The sequence below is a fragment of the Prosopis cineraria genome, unplaced genomic scaffold (genome assembly GCF_029017545.1).
Source record: "Prosopis cineraria cultivar Desert tree isolate PC_DT_omini unplaced genomic scaffold, ASM2901754v1 PC3, whole genome shotgun sequence".
NCBI classification, from domain to species: Eukaryota; Viridiplantae; Streptophyta; class Magnoliopsida; order Fabales; family Fabaceae; genus Prosopis; species Prosopis cineraria.
The window spans coordinates 48,297,434-48,323,997 of record NW_026555334.1 but is presented as its reverse complement, the minus strand read 5'-3'; the positions used below and the strand labels follow the sequence as shown (position 1 = coordinate 48,323,997).

The window sequence follows — 26,564 nt, the reverse complement described above, 5'->3', positions numbered from 1 at the left end:
TCATGGTCTAATTTATATAAAATTATATAGTTAGTTTCTTGCTCATAATATAACATCTAACTTTCCTTTTTCTATTACCTAACCTAGAGGCAGTGATGGATCGAGGGGGGCATGCAGGGGTTCTTCCCCCACACCTGCCCCCCAAAAAAAAAAAAAACTAATGACTTTTCTTCCTTTTTACTTAAAAAAATGAGAAATCTAATTTTAGCCCCCCCACTTCAATAAATTTTTTCATTTTGGCCCTCCCACTTATTGGACTCGTCCCTGCCTACGTGTCTTATATTAAAATATATATATATATATATATATCTTCTACAAAATTGATATTTTTCTTAAAGAAAAACCTTATCGATATTTTTCAAATTTCAACCGGTCGCATATTGCACGTGACTTGGTTGAAGGATTGATGAATACATGTTTATTTTTCTATTTTGTTGTTTCTCAAACTATTAATATTTATTTTCACTTTAATTAACCTATAGTTTTCTTTGACTATAAAAAGGGAAGAGAGAGAAATTAGAAATTTGTGATTTGAGCGTAATAAATAATAAATATTTTTTATTATTTATTTCTCATATAAAATTTTATTTGCAAATGTTTTTATTCTATATTTCAAAAATGAAGGAATTTATTCTAAACAGAAATACTTTTTTAAAAAAATAATAATAAAATTCTTCAAATAATATAAATAATAATTTAATCTCTCAAACATAATTCCGCTGAAGTTTATAAAAAATTTTATATTGATAAATTTTAAAATAAAAAAAATCCTTTTATATTTATTAAAAATAATATGTTTCGCTAACAATTTTTGTTTTAGAAATAATTTTTGTTCTGTGAATTATTGAATAAAAAATCATAATTTATAAAATATAATTTTTGTTATTAAAAAATAAACTTCAATTACAAACCTTTATTTAAGGAATAATATTTTTTATTTTGTGAGTCATAAAAAATTAATAAGAAATTAAAATTTATCAAATATAATTTTTATTATTAAAAAATAAATTATTAAAATAATAAGTTGCAATTATAATTTTTACTAAAAAAATAATAATTTTTATTTAAAAAATAGTAAGAATTTAAAAAAATTATAGTTTATTAGTAATAATAAAATAATTTTTTTAATTTAAAATTTATTAATATAAAATTTTTTAAAATTTTAATAAAATTATAATATTTTAAAAGATTGAATTGTATTTATATAATTTGAAAGGATTTATCAGTTTTTCTACTTTTTATCATTTAATATGCTAAAGCAATTGCAAACAAGACCAGGTTGGGGGGAAAATTGCGCGCTTTAACATTACCCAAAATCGTTGGCGCGAAAAATGACTCCCCTCTCTCACCCATTTCATATTATACGAAAGCCTTTGTGTCTTCCTGACATTGGCCACAGAAAGGTGAAGCAGGGGTCATTTTAATTTCAGGGGATTAGGGCTTGAACTTTGAATCTCAAGGCGAGGGCATCCATCTCCGCTCATGTCTATCACAGATCTCCGATGACTTGGCTGTCATTTCTGTTTTTGTCGGAATCTGATTAACAGCGGGCTTTCTTTCCCTTTCGTCTGGTGCGGGGTGCTGAAGGAGCTTGAGAATGGCAGGTGCAGCCATTGTTGACGCTGATGTTGGAGTTAGTAATGAGGACCGACAACCGAACTGTCATGCTCGCCCTAGAAATATCCGGAAGAGGAAAAGGCTCGCCTTATCGCTGGTAAATCTGAGCGCCAAAGAGAAAGAAGCCCACATCAAAGCCCTTCAGAAGGAACTTGACGGACTTTTGGAATACTACAAGGAGGTCAAGGATCAAAAAGTGGACGTCGAACTGAGCGAGTGTGCTTCGAGGAATGCGGTAATCGCTGTTTTAATGGAAGAGAGCGAGCTTCCCTTGTCGAGGCTTGTTGACCAAATTTACGGCAAGTTAAATAGGGCAGAGAACGGGCTTGCGTTCGATCCGGTGACATATGCGTCGGTGAAAAGTAGTGTGCTTTTCGTGGGCCAGAGGCTGATGTATGGTGTGCCCAATGCTGATGCTGATGTACTGGAGGACGATTCTGAGTCATGTTTTTGGTGTTGGGAGGTATTTTTTTACCGGCTTTTGCATATCTCTGTTAATAATTTATGTAATCTTTAACCTTTTTGGGTATCTTATTTTAACCTTTTAATTTTTTCGTATGTGCTTCAGCAAAATCAGATTCGATAGTCTCAATTGTAAACGCTAGACTGTGTTCTGTGTCCTTTTGATTTTCAATTCTTTTAATTTTTGCGTGGTTATCTTCATGGCTATAGTTAATATTTATCAGTGCAAATTGTTAGTACTCATTTTGTTGTTCAATGCATTTTTTCTTCTTGGATCTAGTTAGCGGTTCCTTGTCATTAACTTCTTTCACCTAAACACTATTCAGTCACACATCTTAATGTCGACTTATAGATGTCGGTATATGCTTTTGTATTTTTGCCCGATTCTTGTCTACCTTAATAATCTGTGCTGGCACATTGACTAATTTAATAAACATGCAGACTCGAGATGTGAAATTGATACCAGTTTCTGTTCGAAAACAGTTCACTGTTCGGAGAACCTGCCGCAGAAAGATCCATGAGAGAATTATGGCCGTTTCTGGTACTGCATTTCCATGCTCTTGTGGTTAGCTTTGGTTATCCACTATATTCTAAATTGAATTAATTGTCTATTACTCTCATTGAAAGAAGCCTACTACAACTCATGGCTTGCTGTTAACTTTTGGTGTTGCTGTGGTGATTATGTGTGGAAATTGTCAGATGGAGATGATATATATCTTCCTAGTTCTATGTAGTAGTTACTAGTTTTCCCCCCGTGGAAGCACTGCCTAGTGCCTACATGAACATCTAGGATAGCATATCATCAAGCTTTTAGTTTGGCAACTCTTATGAGAACAGCATAATGCTTTTATGAAACTCTGCCGTCTGCAAGGACATAGTTGTAAACAGATAGTTTACTATTTTCTTGCCAAGTCCAAGATCCTTGTGGACTGTAAATTTTGTGACATATAGACGTGTTTTTATATTGAATGTTCTTTTGAGTACTGAAGCTGCAGGGACAGTTCCAGGTGATAGCTTTCAGGGGTAGTCGTTCCCTCTATTTCCCCTCCTTATATGTAGCACGCAAGCAAGTAATATCTTTTATAAAAATAATTGTCCCTATCCCCCCTAAAATTTTTATCTTTGCCCCTCAAACTTTTTTTCCCTGTTTCCTTTGATGTTTTAGTTGTAATACATAAGAAGGGTATAATAAATTACATATTTTGTTTTTCTGAGCAATGAAAAGGAATGCTATTTCATGTTTGTCACCAAACACCCCCAAGTCTTAAATGCATGCTTTAAAGATGCATCTAGTTACCTTGATCTTAGAATTACATTTTTATGAAACAAATAAATGATAATAATTAAGACTTCTTAAAGTAGTTTCTTATCTCTGTACTTGAAGAATAATTAACTATATGCTATTGACACTTATCTTTTCATTTTACTCCATGAAATTCCTCTGTTTTTTTTAAACCATACACTCTATGCATGTAGAAACTTAGCCTAATGATATGAACGATGACTTCATTGCATATTATTTGGCTATTTAAATTGAAAAGTAGATTGCAAAAAAAATTCCAAATAGAAGAGACTATGGATAAATTCTATCCAACTAAAATTCAAAGAGCAATCCTAATGAGTGACTTGTTATTATCAATGGAATATATACGTTCATTATATTAGGGAAGTCATATCTCTTATATGATTGTTGTATTTCTCTGCTCTTTTTATTGTTATGTATCTCTGTTTTTCAGTTTTAATAAATCTAATTAATTTTAATTTTGCATATATTAAATTTTATTTTTATTAATTCTCAATGGCTGTATTAAATACAAATCTTTGCCTTCCTTACCATTTTCTCTTTCTAGTTTTATCTCCATGAGACTGTAGAGTGGATAGTTTTAGAAATTGCTATATTTTAGTACGATGTCAGGTGCTGCTTTGAAAAATTAATTTCTGGTTAGTTTAGTGGAAGGCATGCTTTCTCATATGCTATCTATTTTATAATGCTCCTGCCTCTTTTTCAGAAATGATAACTATGCTGATGAAGCCAGAGGGTGAACAGATATCCAAACAGAGCTTAATAAAGGCGTCAGAGAAGCTTGATAAAGCCTTAACTGAACCAGATATCCGCTTGTTAGTGGATGGCTTACAGCAGAAGAACAGTGTTGACATGTACATAATCAGAATACTCTGGACATATACGACTGCTCCTTAAGATATATAGTACCTTTTATTTAATTATTTACATTATAATTTTAGGGCTAAAAGGGAAGCAAGGAGAGAAGAGAAATTGCTACTTAAACAGTTGGAAAGAAATAGAAGAGGGATTGAAAACGAGAACAAAGACACTGTCCATGGAATGCAAAGGGAAATGTTGCCTGGTGTAAGTATTTGCTGTTTGTATCCTCTTATCTGGTGTTTATCGGTACAGTTCCTGACCTACATAGGCATTCTATATAAATCTTCATGTTAAAAGGTTTCTATTGGCCGAGGTGATGGAGATATTGACAGAAGAAAAACAAAAGGTTTCTGCAGGAAGTTTAACTGGGAAGGGGGATTGACCTGGTGATAGAACAATGTGATTCTCGGTTTCATTTATATTGGATACAGCCTTCCATAGTTTATTATCATTATAATCTTCTAACTTGTTAATCTATCTAATGAATATTAATTTATCTTTTGACTGTTGAAGACTGTCTTTTCCACCAACTGCTCAATTATTGCAGGAAAATGTTCCACAAAGAGAGGCAAGAAAAGATGAAAGATGTGAAAATGATGGATTTGAAAAGAGGAAACAGCACAGAAAGCAGATAGAGGATGGTGACAAGGATCAACGGCGTCAACAGAAAGAAGAAGCTGAATTGAAAAAGAAGCGTTCATTACAAAAGCAAGCCTCTATAATGGAGCGCTTTCTTAAAAGAAGCAAAACCAGCCCCTCATGCAAGAGTGACTTGTTCTCAGCTAAAGCAAACATGTCTAAATCATCAAATAGAGACGGTGAAAGTTTGTCTGGGTCCATTACACAATCAATGGATCATAGTCTTGCATCAAGTAGTGAGATTAGTATTGAGGATCTTCGTAAGTAAGTTTTTTTTTTTCCTTTCTTTTTTAAATTATTCTTTTGAGAAGTAACTATTAGGATCATTGCAAGGGGTTTTTTCGGGGCCCCAAATCTATTTTTGGATCTCAAGAAAAGATGCCCAACTATGCAGGTTGCATTTTTCTTCATGGCACAGTTTAGGTCAGTCAATTTGTTCAAACAGAAAATTTTGCTGGGGCTTACGTCAGAAGCCTAAGATTGAACTTTTTAAGGAGCTTAAGCTGATGACTACTAGAGTAATAGCTCCTTATGATGAGCTAGGCGTGGAGAAGCAAGTAGATGGATTGAGAGGAAATAATTCTGACATCTTAACATGCATGATGAATCCGGATGATTCTCTGCTGGAAATCAAGAGGTGCTGTCATGGAAAACAGTTGCTACAGTTTGATAATAGCCATAAACCTGCCTTTTATGGTATGTGGCCCAAGAAAAGGTTAGTTCCCTAATGATTGGGGTTGGATTTCAGTACAGCTCACTTGGTCCTAAATTCTTTCCTAGAAATCAAGGTCTCAAGTTTTACTGTTCTTCATATGCATCTTTTTCTAATTTTTAATGATTCTAATGTATATGTACTTGATAACTTCATGGGTTAGAACTTGTTTTGTATAGGCTAATTATACTTTCAATTAAACTATACGTTTCATGTTCAACTTCATCATAAGTTGCAAGTCTTTCATAATGTTATGTATTCAATTACTTTTTTTTTTTGCCTTTGTTTAATTACTTGATATAATTTATTAAATTAAGTGATGTACGCATTGCTTTTGACTCACTTTATTGCTTATTACATGATGAGTACTTCATTGGGATGGTGATTCCTCTCCTAAAGGTAGTTGTTGAGATGGGAGAATCATTTCATTTAAATACTTTACAGAGCATCCCATCCTACTTTATGCAGGACTTTGGATATTACTTAGTCTCCTTCAATTGCCCCCCTTGGAGAGCTAACATCCTAGTGATTATACTTTATGACACTTCAATTGGCTTTCTTGTCTCTCAGAACCAAATCTTTTGTAGGTAGGTGATACATGGGAATTAGGAATAGTAAGGATAATTAGGGGTAAAAGGATAGGTTGGGAATTTAGTTATATTCTTTATAAATAGGGCCGGCAGATCTGCATTCCCTATCTTTTTCCTTTTTTTTTTCCCTGCTGAAGAGAAAGTTCAGGTGAGTTAAGTCCGGATAGCTCATTAGGGTCAATTCATGCCTCTAGGCTCAAAGAGCATTTATAAAGGTACTTAAAAATCACCTATTAACAAAGTCCTCACATCGGCAGTGGGATTTGATCTCATGATCTTGTGAAGTATTGGCCAAATCTTTACCAGCTGGATCAATTTTTGTTGGTGTCTATAATCCCTATCTTGTGAATGATATTACTAATTTCTTAGTCTCTGCCTCTTTTCCCTCTATCGATATGCCCTTTTGAAACTGTCAACCATTAGTTCTAATACCAATTGATGGGTATTCAAACATCTTATGGAGTATCTCATACTACTCTGCATGTGGGACCAAGCATAACATGCTACTTGGGTCTTCATCGTTACCCAATCCTCAGACCTTGGTGCCTTTCATAATAAATTCATTTGTTAAAGAAGTAAGCCTACTAAGCAAGCAGTAGTTACAATTAGCTCTTAGACTCTTACGTGCTCATGAAAATTTAAATTTTACTTTAAGGCGGATTTTGATGCCTCATCTAGTAGAATTGCTGTTCATCATGGACTGTGTTGTCTTATTCTTGAGATCGCCTATTTGTTTCTAGTCATGTTGTTGGGCCACGCCATCCTTTCAGAAAGGACCCAAGCCTGGATTACGATATCAGCAGTGATGAGGAATGGGAAGAGGTACGTTGAATTTTCATTTTCAATTTGAATAAAATATGATGGATGCCATCTAGTACCAACATTCTCAATTGTCTAGGAGGATCCTGGTGAAAGTCTTTCAGATTGTGACAAAGATGAAGAAAACAGTTTAGAGGAAGGTTCAAAATCTGATGATGAAAGTGAAGATGGATTTTTTGTACCTGATGGATATCTCTCTGAAGATGAGGTAAGTCTTTGGTTTTTGTCCCCTTAAATGAAGTTGCATTTGGATGTTTACATATGATTACTGAAAGTAGAAAAATGTGTGCTGGAATCCCATTTTCTTATATATCATCACTTCTCCTTTGGAACACTTGCTAGCAATTGGAATTTGTCAATTAGTGACACTACTCACCAGTCTCCTATTATCTGAATGCAGGGTGCACAAGCGGATAGATTAGAAGCAGATTATGAAATTGACATTGAGGGCACTGGAAGCTCAACCGGATGTAAAGATATAGAAATTGAGTTCTGTACGGTTCTTCATCAGCAGAAATATCTGAACAATTTGACAGAGCATGCTCTTAGAAAAAATCAGCCCTTGATAATAACAAATTTGATGCGTGATAAGGACTTTATGTTATTGAGTCACAATCTTAGTGCTAACCCTAAGCCAGAGTTTGTGAGCTTGCAAGCCTTGAGCATGCGCTTAATCCCTGGTAGCTCATGCATAGAAATATGCATGGATAAAATGCAAGATGAGGACCAAGAAATCTGCCTCTCTAATGGTAAAAGTGCTGCTGCAAACTATTTCATGGAGGAAATTTCAGAGTCAGACCTACCTGTCTTTGTAAGCTATCCATTTCAGCTCTTTTATCATAAAAAAACTATATCGCATAATTATGCTAGACACCAGAGTCAAATCTGCCTATAATTGTTAGTCGTGCATTTCATCTGGTATAATGTCTAAGTGGCTAGATACAGTGGCATGCAGTTGAAATTATAAGTTACTAAAAATGATAGAGATTTTAATTGGGTGATTTGAAAGTTACTGTGATTTTGAAAGGATAGATTGTTCACAATTTCCGTTGAGATGCTTGTGATGGGTTTAGCTGGAAAGACCACCAGACTTCAGCTGATTTTGGGGTGTAGGATGCAAATTTCTCAAGCATATAGTTATTTTGCCTTATTTTCTCTCCATGCTTCCAGGTTACTGCTATTCAGACTTGTTCTGAGGACATAAATAAGGTGTTAGAGTCTTTGCAACACAAGTTCCCTGCTGTCTCGAAGTCTTTTCTGAGAAGTAAAGTGCGTGAAGTATCAAATTATGTTGATAACCGTCTGCAGGTTTGTGATTAGTGATATAACTCAACCTAATTGATTTTAAGCAACCCTTGATTAGTTTTATAATGAGAAAATGGCAGGTCATAAATATACTTAGGAAAATAATTACTGAAAACTAGCCAAAATTGCATAGGTGTCTAATTCTGCGCATGAGTGGTACTGCCTAAACATTTTAGTGACCATGAAAAAGCTTTTTGAAGTTAAATGAAAGCAATTTTTGTTGAAAGTGCTTTTAAACGAGTGGTTAAAGTGATTGAATCTTTTGCGTGATATTTGCAATTTTGTTCAAGGTCACCCAGAAATGCTTGACCACTTATTCTTTGAATGTGCTATATCTTCTTATATTATTAAAAAATTGAGTTGATATTGGCTCTTTTAGAATATCTGTGTAGCAGCATAGGAAAAAGCGTAGTTTAGAATATAAATTTTGGGTGGCTGTGTTCTGTGATGCGATCTATGTTGCTCGGCAGGCTAGGATTTCGGCAGGAAGTCCTAGATAATGCTTAAATCTGTTACAAAATTGTACATGATATAAAAATATGGAAATGCTTGTAGTTGGGAGAAATAGGTGTGCTAGGAAGTTGGGTAGAAGATTTAACATTTTTTAAATTGGTCTGTTACCTCTTGTAGATCATTTTCTTTTGTATGGGGATATGCTTCTCTTGATGTGATTTTTCTTAGAGGAATATAATTCGTTCACCTTAAAATAAGGGCAATTTTTAGCCTTGCACTGGATGAACAGATTTCATGGACCTCATTGCATTCTGTTGGGTGCCGTTTTTTAAGCCACTTGAATGAAAAACGTGAAACTTTGATTTTTGAACGGAAAGATCTGAATGTTAACAAGTGAATCCCGTGCCAAAATGATTGCTCGCTCCCTTTGAATGAAAAACGTACACCCTCTGGTTGACTCTTGATTTGTAAGTTTGCTAAATTTATAGCTGAATTATCATGCAGGTAAAGAAAGAAATTTTGATTAAGCTTGGCTTGGCATTCTGCCCTGGTATGCAGCAATTAATATTTTTTTTTATCATATCTAGGTGCCTCAACCCGGTTTGCCCATCTGAAATTATCTTTGATAAATTGGCAGGAAAGAGCAGCAGGGGAGCCAGGAGTATCACTACCTTTTTTTCGAAAAGGTGTTTGCCTCCTACTGGCGAAAGCGTGAGCCCCGGTGAAACTTCACTCTAGTCCTTTGTGAATAATACTTAACTATTTTTTTTTTCTTAAAACCTTTTTGTAAGTTCAGGTTGGACTTCGCAGAAACTTCATAAAAACGATATCATAGTTCAGGTTCTTTTGAGTAAGCCCCCTGATGCCATTTCTCAATTAGCAAGAGATGTTATGCTAATCGGCGACTCGTTATTCAAACTCAGCTAGTGTCTCGCTTCTGACCAAAAAAAAAAAAAAGGAATAGTGTCTATCGCTTATTAGAAGTTTGGAATAAAATGTTCTTGGGTAAATTTAGTAAGCCGTTATAAGAGGTGTTCTTAATTCAAATCAGATGCCTTCAAATTCGCCGTCTTGTGCATGTTTCCGTTCATCTGTCGAGGCGTTTTCTGTAGTTTTAAATTGGCATTTGAATAAAGATGCACCGTGTTAGCCGCCAACAACATTAATGAATTGATGATGATGATTATTATAGTAGTCATAGAATTGGTAGCAGTAATAAATTCTCTTGAAAAATTACATATCTCAACCGAATACCTTTTTGAAATCTGGCCGAAAAAATACAATAAATGCAAGCCATACATAGATGATAATAGAAAAGTAATTAAACATTTTTTTAAAGAAAATAGTAATTGCGCATTGATTTGTCACGAACTCGAGAGTGAAATGTAAATGCTAGATACACGGTTAAGACCAACGAATTAATGAATGGAGTTGTGAGGAGGGGCAAATTGTTAGACCTGGAAAGGCCACGGCCAATCCTTCAAATCCTCCTCCTGCTGCACCTTGGCACTTCTCATAGCCATGGTATTGACCCCAGAATCACCATTAAGGTGGGCGTAATACTTTAGGAAAAAAGCGAGCGTCAAAACGACCCACTCCAGGCAAAATATCAAAATACTTAGCCCACCGGCCAATTTGATTATGACAGAACCATCCTCTTCTCTTACATAGGATTTCAACTGACCAAGAAAATCCCCAGTTCTTGTAAAGATGAGAACAGAAACGGAACCCTGAAATATGGCTGTTAGCACGGTGGCTACCATATGAGCAGAGTACCAGCGGCTAGCCCCAGCGGAAGCTGCAGCACATCCTGAGACAGCTCCTGCTATGGTCAAGACGTGGAGAAGAATCAGGAAGAAGCCACAGACAGAGGGTATGAGGCGAAGCGAGAGGGTGAGAAAGATGCAACTGGATGCCGCACCCAATAGTATATAGTTGCAGAAAAGGAAGACCTTGTAGGTGTGGCAATGCCGAGTGAATGAGCTTGCTGCTGACTGACCGTTCGCAGGAATACCCATTTCCGACGAGTGTGAGGAAGATTTCGCTAGTTTATAGTAGTTTGTGTTCTTGTGGATGGATCTATGTGTTTAATGGCCTCCAGCGCTTGCTTCCTCATTCATTATATAAAGCCAGAGTTCCGAGGCCGAACGGTCATGTACTCATATATTCGTTAGCTGGGACTCAAGCTGGGTGGAGTGGAATATAACCGTTAGGGAGTACTTTAGAACTATTGCAAGTTTGTAACGGCTAGTTCTATAAAAGTCACATATCCGTTGTTTCCATATCTTTAAATCAATTTAAGAGTTTTAATTGATATTCCTTTATCCCGCAATTTGGCGATGTTCGTTGGTTTTGCCCCCCTTTCAAATTTATTTTTTTTCAATTTAATTAAACTGGTCAAAAAATAATTTTATAATGTCGTGTTTTTCTAATTTTTGACATTGTTAAAAAGTAAACAAATTTTTTGAGTGGACTGTTTTATTGGATATATTTATTTTTAGAAATAATTCATGTCAAAGAATAATTAAATAAATTTTTATATTATTAAAGAATAATTTTTAGTATACTTTACAATATAACTAAAGGTATATTTCAATTAAATATTATTATAATAAAATTATTTTATATGAACAATCACGCAAGAAACCAAAAAAGAAAAAGAAAAATCACAACTAAGGACCTCTATTGCATCTTATTCCTCCAAAAGGACCAAAAGAATTTCAAAATGATTTTGTAGGATCAAGGGATTAAAATATAATTAAAATTTAATATAGAAGGAAAAAATACTCCACATTTATTTGATTGAACATGAATGATTTTATTGGATATATTATTGATGATGTGATCCATCTAATCTATATAAAAATTTCTTTACACATACTAACTACACTTTCAAGAAATCTACTTTTACCATTAATAGGTGTTATAATTAGAAATTTTCATGGGATGGAAAATAATTGAGACACCTCTATCCTGTAATTCATCTCAAAAAATGATTGAGAATAAACTTTTACCTTATTATATTTCAAAAGTTATCATGTCTTGTTAAAAATTAGAATGGAATTGTAACAAACAAGTTTTAAAACTCAGATTGACTATCATCCATTAAAAAAAATGAGCTAGTTCAAACATTTACCTCGTGTCAAGTTGGCTTGCCTTGGACCGGGCAATTTTTAACCTCAAGTTTGTGGGTCAAAACAGGTCAAATAAGGGGTAAAATTAGCATTTTAAAAATTTTAAACCCTTCATTTTCTGAGGCGGTTGATCGTCTTGCTTCCCACTCTTACTTATCTCACTTTGTCTCGTGTCTCTCAATTCTGTGTCTCGCGCGAAGAACGGAGTCGGACGACGGCGTCTTCTTCATTCTCAGCGTCGACTTTCTTTTTCATTCTTCATCTTCTTTCCTACAAGAGTTGCCCGGTGGGATTTTCTTATAGTCTCATTTATTTATCTCTCTCCCCAAATTAACCTAATCTCCATCCGTAGTCCTACTCCTTTCCTTATTCAAATGGGACCTTGCTTCTGGGGCTTTTCTTCATATAAGCACTTGTCTGGTTTTGTGCAACGAGGAGGCGAAAAAGAAAATATGCCCTGTTTCTATTTGGGAATCCCTCCTTTCTCTGTATCTCCCGTGGATTTTGGGTTATAGTTATAATAAGTTAGGGCCCTGAGCCTTCACATGTCTTCCCTGATTCAATCTTTTGTCTAGTAATCCATGCTTTAGAATTATCATTTACAACGCTGATTGTAGGTTTTGTTTTATTCTGTGTCTTTCCAGCTAAATTAGAACAGGCTCAATTTAAGTTAAGGGAGGTAGAGGATGATTTGGGCAAAACACTGGGAGGTACATCTTTACTCACGCTTTACATCTATATATTGATGGATTTTAATTTGAATTGCTTTGGATTAAACAGCATAATTTCATTATCGCAAAATATTTGAACATGATCGCTTTTTGCATTTTTACACAGTGAAGACTCGCAATGAGGCCAAGTGTATTTCTCTGATGGATGCTATTGATTCCACAAACACTAGGGTTGAAGATATGAAGGATATGAAGAATAGTGTTCAGGAGCAAAGAACCATGAATTGTGAATATGCTGCAATTTTATCTCAGCATATTGTAGTGTTTTTGTTGCATGAATGACTTGGGGCGACGTTGAATTGTTGTATTTTATTTCTTGTTTATATATATATATATATATTATTTTTATTTAATTATTATGCTATATGTTTGACTAGTTTAACTATAAGACTTATGACTTATTGATATTTTTTGTTGGTTTGAGTTTTAAAACATTAACAAGATTAGGACACCCCAACAAAGCAAGTAATGTAGGAGAAAGATCTGGATAGCATTATTTATTAAAATATTAAATTACATAATTTGTTAAATTTAAAATCAAAACAATACCATTACATAAGTTACAATAATTTAAAGTTGATTATTGAGTTATATCAATTACAATTATAAATGTATAATTTAAAGTTAAATATATATATATATATATATGAAATATAAAACATCATAACAGTAATTACAAGTGACCTTGTAAAAAAAAAATTTACCTTATATTTTTTGTTTTGTGTCATTAAAATTATTAGTATTAAGAATTTTTAGTTTGAATAGGGATTCCAAATGTTGAAATAATAATTAATATATTTTTAATATATATATATATATATATATTATTCGAGATGAGAAGGGACGCTTTGAAGATAATTTCATGTCCCGTGCTAAATCCTTCCTTGCCTTGTCCCACTTTTTTTGAGCAAAGAAAGACCCATCTCCTATATGATTAAGACGAAATCTGGCAAACTGAGATAAATATAAGTTTAAACACTTCTAATTACAACATCATGTGAGGTGGTTATTCGATATTAGAGTATTTATTTGTTTTGTTGGTTGTTTTTTCTTGGTTTTTCTTAATTGATTGTTTGATCTTTGTATTCACCCAATAGTTAAATTTAATTAATAAATTAATTTAAAATTGTAAATAAAATTAAAAAATTGAATTCTTCAAAAAAAAATTATGATACTCAAAGTCAATTTATCACATTAATGTATCAAAAAAACAATCTTATAGAATCATTTGATACTCATAATGATATAAGCCAATATGTAGCTGCAATGCTAACTATCCAATGAACACATTAATTGCCCTCTCACAAAGTATATTGACATTTAACATCTCAATTTCTACCAGCAAGTCTCTGGTATACGCTCACGTTGTGATTGGAACATGTTCACCTTATGGCTGTCTAGGCTGTTAATGACAAAAAGTAAATCACTTTCTACAATGTCCCGTCAATGTCAACGTTCCCAACACATCCTTAATTTATCTGTATCTAACACAGGCCACAGCTTCGCAGGCACAACATCTGTTATTTCAAGGCTACGTGCAAATCCAGCCACCCAACTGCCTTCGTCCCTTACCGCGCACCACCGCCCCAGCGACCCAACCTTTTGGAGGTAAACACCATCCAACGACCAACATGAATAATTTCTGTATTTTGGATTGGAGCTCGTCACTTCCCATCTAAGGGCTTGTTGGGTTTATGCAAATCACTTTTTTTTTTAATACATATGCAAAGTACTTTTTTTTTATGCATGACCGAATTAGATGTCTTCATTTCATTCAGGTCTCATAAAAAAAGTTGTGTATTTTTCCATCTCCGGATGACTCAAGGAACTATGACAAAGTTTGCAGGTCAATCATTGTCACCCGCTATTCTAAATGCATTGTGCAAATTTTAAAATAATCACTTGTAAATTTATGAATAATTTTAATTGTAAATTAATGATTTAAGCATTATTTTCTTTTTCTAAATATTCATTCATAATTGACTTTTCATAAATTTATAAATGATTTAAAAAACTTACACTTGCAAGTGATTATCTTTAATTTATGAGTGATTACATATAAATTCATGAAATTATCTATTCATCTATAATTGACTTTATGTTAATTCATGAGTGACCATTTTTAAATTCATAGCTATTTTTTTTCAAATTCATTAATGACTTTTTACTGGCTGTTTTTTATGAGACTATTCATTTATTTACAGTTAACTTTTATATGTTTCACATTTAATCTTTACAAGTGAACTTTCTTAAATTCACAAAACTTCCTTAAATTCATGAGTATTCTATTGAACTATTTATTTATTCACAATCGACTTTTTTTATATTTAATTTACAAATGACCATCCTAAAATGCATAAGTAACTTCCTTAAACTTACAAGTGACAGTGTATAAATTTGTGAGATTATTGATCCATTGATTTACATATGACATTCCTTAATTTCACAAGTCACATTTCCTCACACTCCCTCTCCGTCTCCCCTCCCTCCCTCCCTCTTGCTCTCCCTCACCTCAACATGGTCATCCGCCTCTGATAGCAAATGTTTTGACATAGAGATATATGCTTTCAGCACCAGATTCATGAGATTTTTCTCTTCCATTTTTGTTCATTTTTATGATGCTTTTTTTTATGACATGCAGTCAAAGAATGGATTTGCTTTCCTCACCCAATTTTTCCTTCCAAAAAAACAATTTCCCCTATGGAGTCAATGAATTTCTCTGACGTTTTCACAACCCCATTTAAAAAATTACTATTGGAATTCGGTTTTTAGAATCCACCACTCATACTCTAGCCAATTTTCGTTCTTTGTCGCTCTCTCAGTCTCGCCCACAAAGCCTTCTCTCTTATTTCTCTATCTAACTTCAATGACTTCCTCATGTCTTTGCTCTCCCAAATTTCTAGTCTTCCTCGTGCTAAAGAGAGTGCGGCAATTGGGATGATCAAAATCGATGTTTCGTCCGGACTTTCTTTGAAGAAGGAATCGGTCAAATTCCAGTGATGGGAGTGAAACGCAAGGCATTCGAGGAGATACTAGCGGTCAAAGACGCTGATTTGACTAGTAGAGGAATTGACAGAGGTCTGTGACTTCATTCTACATCTGCAATTTTTCAGATCGGTGAAGGTACTTCTTTCTAGATCCGTGATGGAGATCTGCAATTGTTCCAGAGATGGAGCAGACCCAAAGGAGGGAGTGGCAAAGAGAGAGAGGGTGGGGAGAGTTTGCCCACACCAATGATTAAATAACCATTTTGAGGATTGAATTGGGTTGGGCTATTTTAAACCAACAGTCGTATTTTGAATTAGAATTAAGTCGAGAATCGAATTCAATTTTTAAAAACTAGATTGTTAAAAAAAATTATCTTTTTTAGTTTTTTATCAAATTTTTTTTAGAAAATGATCAATTTTTTTAATCATTTGATGTTGTGTTATATCATGTGGCTTGTTGAGTTATGATAATTTTAAAATATTTAGTTTTATTTTTAAGTTAAGTGAAAATTTTATATTTATTTCTTATATTTAGATCATTATATACATATATAATTTTTTAATTTAATTATTACGTCATCGATTTGAATATTGGTCCAACTCGATTGAACCATACGAACAGTGAATCGTTGACCTTTCCAACTCAATATTTGATCCGATTTTGAAAACATTGGCCTACACATAACAAACACTTGTTTAAAATTAATTATAGGGGTTACATTGTTTCAAGTTTAAATGTCTAGGGTTTAAAGTATACCAAATACAAGTTTAAGGTTCAAATTACTCATAAGCCTGTAGTTTAGAGCCGTGTTGCCATTTAATCTTAAAGACAAAGAGAAAGTGAAGACCAAAGCATAGAGAAGGATTACTTTATTGAGTTAACAATTCAACCAAGGTCATATAACAACCTAGGGAAATTTAATTTTAATTAACTAAGCTTAATTATGATAATTAAGTAATTTGATGTGATGCGTGACCAAAGAGGTCTAACGAGCTTGTTTGGTTGCTACTTTCAACTCTAAATGAGTCCGAGATGAAGTTAGGTTATCCAGGTGTGAAAAGGAAGAAAAGTTAAGATAGTTGTTTTGTGCCATATGCCACGACGCATGTGTGTTAATCAGTGAAAGAGAGATCTCATTGTACCATGTGCCACAGTGTATGTTGTGTCTGTCGTGGTGCATTGTTAAATTTTCTAATAAAAACACGCAAAACGTACTAAAATCAAAAGAGGAAGAAATAGAAAACAAAGAGAAAGCAAAAACCTTTGCTAGGGCTTGCTTCATTGAAGTTTGTAAAGTAATTCTAAGCCATCCTATGCCTAAGGTAAGATCTATAAGCTTCCTTCTTCCTTTCTCTTCCATTTTCTTGAAGAGTTAAGTTAAAATTTGAGTTAAAATGATGATTTTTGATCCATATAAATTACTTTGTGTGTGAGTTTGAAAGGTTGGTTAAAGTGTGAAAATTATTTGAATAAGAATATTGATGGTTATCCTTGTGTTTGAATTGTAGATTAAGTAAATTTGGTAACATTCAAGCTATCAGGAAACTTTGAAAGTTTATGTTCTAAGGGATAAATTTTTAACCTCTCAAAGATTTGAGATAACTAGGAGAAGATTTAATTTGTATAATTGCTTATTAATTAATTAATTCCTGAACTAAAGTGTTTGGAACTTTTTTTTTTCGATACAAGGAACTTATTATTATTTTAAATTCATATTCAATGCAAAGATTGGCAAGTCATTGTGATATGCATGAAAATATGTTAGTGAAATGACAAAATGTGACACTTATTTTTTCATGCATTAATCATGCTAGTCAATAGAAACATACATATGTAAATGTATCATCATGAATATCATGAGATTTGTTATATTTGATGAGATTTATGGAGTATGGATATGGATTTGTGGTGAATGCGATGCTCAATGATGATTATATATAATTGTGCATAATGTGTTAATGTGTGTATGGTATGATCATTAAGGCAAGGGTTCGCCTATAAGGAGATGAGTATATTGATAAACTCATGTGGTAATGATGGCTTACTATTGGAATCAAAAGCTTGTCTTGGTATTGAATGTTGAAATTGAGAGATTGTCATTGTCCCATGATTGATTAGGAACTGTCTCACTTATTTTTTGAAAAACTCAAACATAACTAATCCCCATCGATTCATAAAGACACTAGATTAAGGGTATGACACTTCATGATTGTAAATATTAAAAAAACTGTGAATCACAACTGAGTGAGGTAGCTTTGGCTAAGCAGCTTCTCACAAGTGAGGTAGTTTGAGTCATGGACATAGCTACTCAAAAGCCACCAATGTTATGTCGGAGGTATTAGGAGGGTATAAGGTTGGCATTGATCATATATTTCATTTTTCAACTATATGATTGTCATTATTATGGTTCATTGTGTTTTATTAGGAGTGCATGGTTGTTATTATTGTGACCCTATGTATGCATTATTGATATATGTGATAAAATTTGTTTGTATTCACCCACATGGTTGTTAATATTGTGGTCGAGGCAAGCTTTGAGTTATGCATAAACTGATTTTGAAAAAAATGTTAATTGTCATTTGCTTCTATGATTAATTGATATGCAATTCTATAGATTAAATTAACCTTAGTTATTGAGTGGTTGTACTCATCCCTCATTTCTCAATATTATAAGGCCTAACTCATTGGATCAAGATTAGGAAAAACGACTGGAGGCTTAGGATGTTGTGTAAATCTTACTAGTAGCCCTCATAGTTTACTTATGTATATTTTGTTTTGTTAATTATCAACTAGGTTATTATGTAATTTATTTTGACTACTTATATTATTATTGAGAAAAGTGATTAATTATATATTTTGTGTCTTAGGCTGTGTCTTGTGCTTAAAAGTTAATACAGAGTCAAAATACTAAGCAAAGAAAGGTGTGGATGAATGCATATTATGATTGGTATGCGAATCTATCTCCCCCTCATCTTTTAGCAGCATAAAACTGACCATACATGCCTCCAAGAAAGTTAAAAAAAAAAGAAAAAAACGTAGTTCTTGTGCAAGTGAAGTAGATAAATAAAATATAGTTTTTTCGATTTTGCTTTTTTTTAAAAAAAAAAATTGGATTTGAATTTTAGGTATATTAATTATGATTATTAGTATAAAAAAAAGTAAACAAGCAAATAAAATTAAAATTAAAATTACAACTTATGATCTATTTGTTACCCCAATAGCCTGCAATTGCAAATGCTGAAACTTGAAGACACCCTACCGCCCCTATCGAACACTGCCCCTTTGTTTACATTCACATCCGCGGTCGGAGCGGTTTTCATCGCCTTGGCTTTGGCTGATTTTACCCAATTCTCCCAGGCAATCCCTATGCTCCCGTGTTCCTGTTATTAGACATGCTACCCTAGTATCTATCGGTTATTGTCTCAATTTAAGAGGTGCAAATTTATATCTGTCTTTTATGCTGGATATATCCTCTAAATTTAACTATGTGTCGTCTGCAATTTCGACAAATACGGTGAAATCTCAGTTCACATTGCAAACTTAACTGGATTTAGCATTTTATATTGATATTGATCTTTTCAATACTTCGTTGGCTTGTTGTGAGAACATGTAATATTTCGATGTTTTTAATTCTTTTCCTTCTATGACGGAACCTTAGTATCGGGGTCAATTGTTTCGATGCTCGTTTATCTGGTTAACTCTTGCCTTCTCTTTTTCTTTTTTCTTTTTTTCCCAATAAAACAGTTCGGGCAATTTTTGGTTAGGCTTTATGCTGGATTGGTCTTAAATATTTCTGAAACTTGCCTAATCGTTAGAAGAGTATTGAAGTTATCGTTAGCTTCATGATGATCCAGATTCACTTTTGAGACCCTATGGATAACTTAAAAAGGCGCATCAATATACTTGGGATGCTTATATGAGTTACAATTTCCATGCTCTATTTCTTTGACAGCGACCACAGGTTTTGTGTTGATTGCCAGGCGTGTTATCAAATACCTGACTTAGGCAGAAAATGTTGAAGTTTGATCTTCACAGGTTACATTGCTTGTCGTCATTAGTGGCTGCTAATAATTATGGATTAAAATAAGAATTTGGCATACGAATGCTCTAAGTGGACAGAACATCAGAAATAAATACAAATTTGCTAGTCTATTCTAAATTCTGATCCATAGCAATAGAAGTTTATATCCTTATATGTCATTATATCTCGCACTTTGACTTTAAAGGGGATTACCCTTTATCTTTATTTTCTCCACTTATTGATCTGTTAGGCGTTGGCATTCAGGAGTATGTAAATTCTGTGGCATGGAAATAAAAAAGACAAGTCTGATGATTTGAATGTTGGTCATTCCATTCACTGAAAACTTCCTTGACAAAAAGAGGTTTACTGTCCATTGTGGAGAATGTTCAGCTTTCTGCAATTTCGTCAAGTGCTCAGGGAGATTCCAAAGGAGTTGTTGTTGGTTAGTTGTCGCTGGCTTGTCTCAAAATGTTATATGATTGATCATTTGTATCAGGATAGTTCTTTAAAGGATGCAGAATAATAAATTTCATGAACGATACATTCTTTTTTTGTCATAAGTGGTTGTTATTGTTCAATATTGCAGTCCCTAGTGCTGTCTGTGCTGCTCTTTAGTGTGTTTGGCTCAGGATAATGCTTATATCTACAAGAGTTATTCTCACCTCTCAAGTATATGACATGGAACATGGTCATTTTTATGGCTGGTCTTTCACGTTTAGGCTATGGACCGTGGTCTCTAGGGCCGGTTCTATCTGACAAATAGTCAAATAGAACAAAGGATTAGAAAACTTATCATATTGATGACTTTGTGTGTGCGCATGTCTATTCTATGATTTGCTTTTTCTTCTTTGCTTTTGAGGATATCTTATCCTCCTCTGTCTTTTTGCAATATTTCATTATTCCTGGGGTTCTTATAATATCTCTTCTGTTATAAAAAGTGAATAGATAAATAAATAACAATAAAAGCATAAAAATTAGTAAAAATAATTTTGTTTTTTGTCACAAAAAGGTGGTCACAACTGTCGTAGTCTGTAAATTGCTTTCTTCATCTTTTTTGGGAATTAGCTCGTTTGCCTTTTGGTAATTGCAGCCAGCACGTGGCCTATGTCTGTTTGAGGAGTAAAATTGCAGTATGGTCTAAAGTATTCAGTAGGCTGTAGGCTTTGGACTCCCTATGCACAAACACACACACACACGAAGTTGTCAGTAGGGGGAATATGATGATAAACCTGAGTAATTATCAGATCACATGGGTTCCAGGAGAGGGATTATGACCATGATGCTAATATTGATTGAGTATAATTGATGATTAACAACTTATATATGCCCTTGCCCTCTCCGGCTCCATTACTACAAGATCAGATATATGGTTGATTAGTTAACCACATTTTATATTCAAACTTTTATCTTTTATACTGCTGATTTATACAGGATGGTAATATTAATCTTAATCTTTAGCACATTGCAAATGTCAATTGAAAATCTAAACCATTTTGTCTTAGATCACTGATATAGGGTTGCTGAAAATTTTTTATTGAATGCTTTAAGTTTTAGGCTAAGACCTTTTGTGTAATGAAAGAATGTCATGTTATTATTTCATCTCTTGGTAAGAATGGTCACATACATTTTTGCTTATTACTTGGGTTGGATTAATAAAGTTAGAGTGGAAGGGTAAGCTAGAATGGGAGCAGACGAAGGGAAAACAAGGATAGAAGGAGGTTGAAGTATTGATATTTGTTGGTTTCACCTCCTTCTGTATAGTTGTCAATTAATATCTATTTAAAAATTTCTACCAAAGATAACCTTAAAAGCACCTATAGATGCAATATCATAGAAATGCACCTCAGTTATTTTTGTCATTACAGCTCCCTTTTGCTTCTGGGTCAATTAATGCTCCCCCTTTTCCCAAGTGGCAGGTAAAATTATGTTCAGAATAGTTGTAATCATCCTTACTTTTCTTCTACTTCCCTGTCTTTTTTTTGGAACCAAGCTTGCTATTTTATCAATCACTTATCCATACATATTTTGTGGGAAGTGCCTGTTTGCTAGCCGAATTACTATTAATCTCAATTTGTACAATTTGTTTCAACCTAATCTCATTAAAATTTATAGCATTGTCGCCCCTATTGTTTGACTTAATTTCTTAGAAAGTGAAGAATAATTTATATAAATCCTTTTAATAGGTTCGTTCAAGATTCAATGTGAAAAATAATGATGATGGTGATGATGATTTTTCAAAGAAATTTAAACCGAAGGGCTCAAACTTTCCTGGTTCTTCTGATGAGTTCTTTCTTAACAAGTAGAATTTTACAAAGATTGTCATCCTTCATGTTTTTCTTTCCATACACCAAGCCTGGATGATAAAGTGCCAAAGAGACCTCATGGGCATCAAGCTGCAATCACTTGTTCATCATCTTTATTCTAGAGAGAAGAGGGATGAAGATAACTGATTTGTAATAAATAAATGAATAAGAGTTAGTTTTAATGGGCGGTTAGGAGTTAATTGATTAGTGTCTGTAAAAGGAATAAGAAAGTCATTGTAATCAGGCTTATGAGTAATAATAATGGATTGAGTTCTCTCTGTCTCTCTCTTCCTCTCTCTGCGCCTCGTTTCTGTTTCAGTGTTCCTCTATGTCTCTCTTTTTTCCTCCTCTTCCTACTTTTGTTGGATAACTATAACACTAAAGGAAACATGTCTCCTCCTCCTTGAAACATGGCTTTTGAAGAGACTATCTACCAAAAGAATGAAATTTTTACGTATAGATAAATAGATAGATAAGGCTCCATTTTTTTTAAAAGAAATATGTTAACTTCTCATACATTATGGCAAAGTTTAATTGAGATTGTGGTGTGATTCTCTAATTCTTTTTAATCATGCTAGGTGACAGTGTAGCTTGGGAGCCTAAGCTCCATATTGATTATGTATTGTTGATTGTTTCCACACACTGGCAACTCGTTGGACTGGCTGATGGCTTTTTGTAATGAAGAAGAGAAAACTGAGGATTACCTTTTCAAGATTGTTTTGATTGGTGATTCAGCTGTTGGGAAATCAAATTTGCTTGCCAGATTTGCCAGGGATGAGTTTTATTCTAACTCAAAATCGACCATAGGAGTAGAGTTCCAAACTCAGAAGATGGATATCAATGGAAAGGAAATTAAAGCTCAAATTTGGGACACAGCTGGGCAGGAGAGGTTCAGAGCTGTTACATCTGCCTACTATAGGGGTGCAGTTGGAGCTCTTCTGGTGTATGATATTAGCAGGCGCCAAACATTTGACAGCATTGGTAGATGGCTTAATGAACTTCACAGTAAGAATTGCAGTTATCAATCTTGTTTTAACTTTTTTTAAGTCTCTGTCGCTAGTGTTATTATTTGTCCAGTTATACTGAAATCACTGACACAACGTTGAAACAGGGTTCTGGTTTTACTATATCAATGAAAGAATATAATAAATCCATTCAGCACAAGTAACCAGTTCTTAAAATATTTTGGGCATAGTCAGAAAACATTAATCAAAAGCAGGGGAGTGAAATGTACTGATGAATAGGAACAATAAGACCCAAGCTTCATTTCATTGCCCTCCGTTTCTTCAAGTCAATTTAAAAAAAAAAAATAAAGCAGATCACTCCATATACAAATTTCCATAAAATGGAGTGCCCTAATTGTCTCTGTAAATAAATTGAAAGGGCATATGTGAAATCCCTTCGGTTTTATGCATATTTTCTTTGCTTCAGCTTATTCTTAACTTGTCAAAATATTTATCAGATACAATGTTGTCAATCATTTATGCAAGTAGGAATTCAGAACTCTCACCAGCATCAAGACCTTCAATATGCAACTCCAGTGTCCTTCCTTTAGAACTCCTTAAGTTGCACCGAAAGCTTTCCTTGCAACTTGCTTGATAGCCAAATGGCAAAACTTGATAAAAGAAGCATATTCTGGGAAAAACTAGCTTAACTTTTTTGATCACATGGTCACTCATGCATATACACACAGAGAGAACATCAGCTTAACAATAATACTAACTTCCTAACTGAGCTGACCACCTATAACTAATTTAGTTACAGCTGTTGCCCCTGGCTCCATATCAATCATGCTTAGCCTAGATGTAAGTGAATGAAAGGGACCAGGTGCAAAAGGCTTGTTATATATATCTGCCAGCTGATCAGATGAGTTGAGAGGGAGTACATAAACAACCGTAGCTTGCTGTTTCACGTTAACTGAGTGGCAGTCAATCTCTATATGTTGTCATGAAAGGTAAGATTGGTTGAATTCTGTAGTGCTGATTGATTATCACATTGGAGAAGCGGAAGGTGAGAGTGAGGGACATGTGAATCAGCGAGAATATGGAGCAAGAACTGTATCTCACAAGCTTTGGATGTTAATGGCTTATTCTCCGCTTCCGACAATCTTGGGATGGCATACTGTTTCTTTGATATGGGAGCTTGATCCCAAAAATCACAAAACTCATAACCCACCTCATGGAATCAATGCAAGTTGCTCAATTAGAGTCACTGAATCCCTTCATCCATAGGTCAGACTTTGATGGAAAATACAAACCTTTTTTCCTGCAGATCACATGATGTATCTGAAAATTTGATGAGCTATTTGTTGGTGCAAGGCAATGAAAGGGACTAAGTGCCTAAGGGTTTGGTACTTTTATCTGCCAGCTGATCAAATGCGCTGAGAGCAAGCAGATAAACAACCTTTGCTTGCAGCTTCTTTCCAACCAAGTGGCAATTATTCTCTACATGCTTTATCCTTTCATGAAAGCTAGGATTGGCTGCTATGTGTTGTGCTGATCGATTAGCACAGTAGAGAAAGTGCAGGGTGAGAGCGAAGGACGTTTAAATTAGCAAGAGCAACCGCCATGTCTCACGTGTACTAAATGCTAATGCCTTGTACTTATCTCCATAAGATCTTGAGATAGGATACTGCTTCTTTGACCTCCAAGATATGAGGGCTTGATCCAAAAAGACAATCGTGTAACTAGCCTACTGGTATCAATGCAAGTTGACCAATCAGAGTCACTGATTCCCTTCATGTCTCTGACATTGATGGAAAATGCAAAGGCGGCTCGTGCTTCTTTCACCATGAGCAGTATTCCCCTCATGGTGCCATGCATAGCCTTCCTCACTTCACGGAGTTCCTCTAATACTTTCTTCATTAGAACCTTTTCTCTTTCAAATTCCACTGTCCATTTCCCACGGTCCAAATGAGGAAAAAAAAAACAAGAAGAAGAAGCTCTGATAGCATTGGCATGAAGAAAAGGAACAGAGAGATGGCGGGGAAAATAGAAGAGCCAATAGAGAAGATAGAAATAGATAGATAGGGTTGAGGGAGACGGCATAGAAGAATTCACTTCTGATTTTGGCAAATACTCTAACTACAAAACTACAAAAGCCATCCATAAGCCATGGTCAACCTTCTTATGTCACTAACTGCTCCAACTTTGCATGTTTTAGTTATCTCCTTATTCGTTCATGTTTCTACATGTATATTTATAAACCTTGCAATACAATGGTGTAGTATTAATTATGGAACAGGTGTCTGGTTCTTTGTTGCTGGCTCATTGTGGGCCCAGTTGTTTGTTCTGTTGCTGGCTTCAAAAAGATTTACTCAGTATTTGAGTTTTAGATGTGATGAAGAGGATTAAGTGGGTTTATCTATTATTTAACAGCTCATTCTGATATGAATGTTGTCACGATACTTGTTGGGAACAAGTCAGATCTCAAGGAGGCCAGGGAGGTGTCTACTGCTGAAGGCAAGGCCTTGGCTGAGGCGGAGGGTTTGTTCTTCATGGAGACATCAGCCCTTGATTCATTAAATGTAGCTGCTGCTTTCCAGACAGTTGTGAAGGAGATCTACAACATTTTAAGTCGAAAGGTTATGAAATCTCAAGAGCTGCAGAAACAAGATGCTGCCGTTATTGGGAATGGAAAGACTCTTGTTCTGCAAGGGGAAGAGAACTCAGAAGTAGTTGTGGAGTCGAAGAAGGGTTGTTGTTCGTCCTAACGTTTGCATTGGAGGTTCAAGTCAAGACTCCACTTGGCTCTTCCTTACCCCCTTTTTTAGTTAATATGACTATTCAATGAACGATGAATATGCAATTTTAGTTATTAGCACTGAAGACTGAGAGGAGTAGAAATTGTAAATGGCGTGAAGAACAGTTACAGAAATGACAGGTCTTGAGGTAATTTGATTTTTTTTTCCCCAGAAACAAAAGATGAATCCGATGTTTGACAACATTCTTTTATGTTGCTTTCTGGTGTTTCAAAATGTTAGTCAGATTTTTTAGAAGTGTTCTAATTATAAATAGTAATAATACTATATAAACATATTTTTTAGTAAATTATGTAGACTCTTTACTCTTGTTGAAATTTGGATGGTCTTTTTAAAATATTTTTGAAATATATAGAAACTTCCTTTTTAAATAAAATAATTTGCTGTACTTTAGCCTAACTTTAATCATTTTATTAAAATGAATTCTCTCATTTTGAATTTATTTCTTATTAAAGTATTTTCATTTTAACTTGAATCTGAAGGGACAAAATTTGTATACTTCACTTTATATAGTAGTTAGCATCCAATTCACCAATTATATAATAACATGTAAAATATATTTTACCCATCATTTGTCTACTTGCTAATTTCCACTTGACACTGTTAGGGGATGGAAAAGGTGATATTAATTTTTTTAAAACTAAAATCTTGGAAATCCCTGATTCCCATCCCAAAAATCCCTAATTCCTGTCTCGCTTAGATTTATATTATGGGCAAAGTGAATCTGTTGACATTCTCTATATGCACAATTTTTGCAATAAGGTTGCACAAAGGATTAAATGGGACTGGATTTTAGTTTTACCAGAAGTTTGTTCTCTTACATAAAAAGGCTTGAGTTAGGCAACCTACAGCCCGATTTGGTTCAA

At 34.2% G+C, this 26,564-nt stretch overlaps 4 protein-coding genes across 7 annotated transcripts; 3 read left to right on the top strand and 1 right to left on the bottom strand.

Annotated features, from left to right (window-relative positions):
* Nucleotides 1–1,374: 1,374 nt before the first annotated feature.
* On the top strand, nt 1,375–9,615 carry LOC129305842 (chromatin assembly factor 1 subunit FAS1). Its single transcript, XM_054945988.1, has 12 exons — nt 1,375–2,080; nt 2,521–2,620; nt 4,089–4,236; nt 4,324–4,447; nt 4,791–5,146; nt 5,277–5,597; nt 6,925–7,006; nt 7,083–7,211; nt 7,404–7,814; nt 8,174–8,311; nt 9,266–9,311; nt 9,399–9,615. The coding sequence occupies exons 1-12, from the start codon at nt 1,598–1,600 to the stop codon at nt 9,497–9,499; spliced, it is 2,439 nt and encodes an 812-aa protein (XP_054801963.1). The 5' UTR covers nt 1,375–1,597; the 3' UTR covers nt 9,500–9,615.
* A 308-nt stretch (nt 9,616–9,923) lies between these two features.
* LOC129305843 (uncharacterized) lies at nt 9,924–10,877 on the bottom strand. Its single transcript, XM_054945989.1, has one exon. The coding sequence runs from the start codon at nt 10,777–10,779 to the stop codon at nt 10,213–10,215; it is 567 nt and encodes a 188-aa protein (XP_054801964.1). The 5' UTR covers nt 10,780–10,877; the 3' UTR covers nt 9,924–10,212.
* Nucleotides 10,878–11,702: 825 nt separating this feature from the next.
* On the top strand, nt 11,703–12,973 carry LOC129305676 (uncharacterized). The gene is made up of 4 exons (XM_054945641.1): nt 11,703–11,736; nt 11,963–12,181; nt 12,540–12,605; nt 12,733–12,973. Exons 1-4 carry the CDS (start codon nt 11,703–11,705, stop codon nt 12,906–12,908), a joined length of 495 nt encoding a protein of 164 aa, XP_054801616.1. The 3' UTR covers nt 12,909–12,973.
* A 5,865-nt stretch (nt 12,974–18,838) lies between these two features.
* Nucleotides 18,839–25,891, top strand: LOC129305162 (ras-related protein RABA5a). Of its 4 annotated transcripts, none has more exons than XM_054945125.1 (4): nt 18,839–19,048; nt 19,900–20,077; nt 22,524–22,943; nt 25,316–25,891. In XM_054945125.1, exons 3-4 carry the CDS (start codon nt 22,604–22,606, stop codon nt 25,648–25,650), a joined length of 675 nt encoding a protein of 224 aa, XP_054801100.1. In that variant the 5' UTR covers nt 18,839–19,048; nt 19,900–20,077; nt 22,524–22,603; the 3' UTR covers nt 25,651–25,891. The 4 variants fall into 4 exon arrangements, with proteins under 4 accessions (XP_054801100.1, XP_054801098.1, XP_054801099.1 ...); XM_054945123.1 differs by having other exon boundaries at nt 22,517–22,943; XM_054945124.1 differs by having other exon boundaries at nt 19,886–20,077; nt 22,517–22,943.
* Nucleotides 25,892–26,564: the final 673 nt, after the last annotated feature.

What these genes read in the sequence shown, in the direction of transcription:
- LOC129305842 (XM_054945988.1), top strand. Translation starts at nt 1,598, where the DNA reads ATGGCAGGTGCAGCCATTGTTGACGCTGATGTTGGAGTTAGTAATGAG. An exon ending in GTGATGAGGAATGGGAAGAG is followed by an intron (nt 7,007 to 7,082) that starts GTACGTTGAATT and finishes TCAATTGTCTAG; the next exon opens with GAGGATCCTGGTGAAAGTCT. An exon ending in GATATCTCTCTGAAGATGAG is followed by an intron (nt 7,212 to 7,403) that starts GTAAGTCTTTGG and finishes ATCTGAATGCAG; the next exon opens with GGTGCACAAGCGGATAGATT.
- LOC129305843 (XM_054945989.1), bottom strand. Translation starts at nt 10,779, where the DNA reads ATGGGTATTCCTGCGAACGGTCAGTCAGCAGCAAGCTCATTCACTCGG.
- LOC129305676 (XM_054945641.1), top strand. Translation starts at nt 11,703, where the DNA reads ATGGGATGGAAAATAATTGAGACACCTCTATCCT. An exon ending in TTTCCTACAAGAGTTGCCCG is followed by an intron (nt 12,182 to 12,539) that starts GTGGGATTTTCT and finishes GTGTCTTTCCAG; the next exon opens with CTAAATTAGAACAGGCTCAA. An exon ending in TTTGGGCAAAACACTGGGAG is followed by an intron (nt 12,606 to 12,732) that starts GTACATCTTTAC and finishes ATTTTTACACAG; the next exon opens with TGAAGACTCGCAATGAGGCC.
- LOC129305162 (XM_054945127.1), top strand. Translation starts at nt 22,604, where the DNA reads ATGGCTTTTTGTAATGAAGAAGAGAAAACTGAGGATTACCTTTTCAAG. An exon ending in ATGGCTTAATGAACTTCACA is followed by an intron (nt 22,944 to 25,315) that starts GTAAGAATTGCA and finishes ATTATTTAACAG; the next exon opens with CTCATTCTGATATGAATGTT.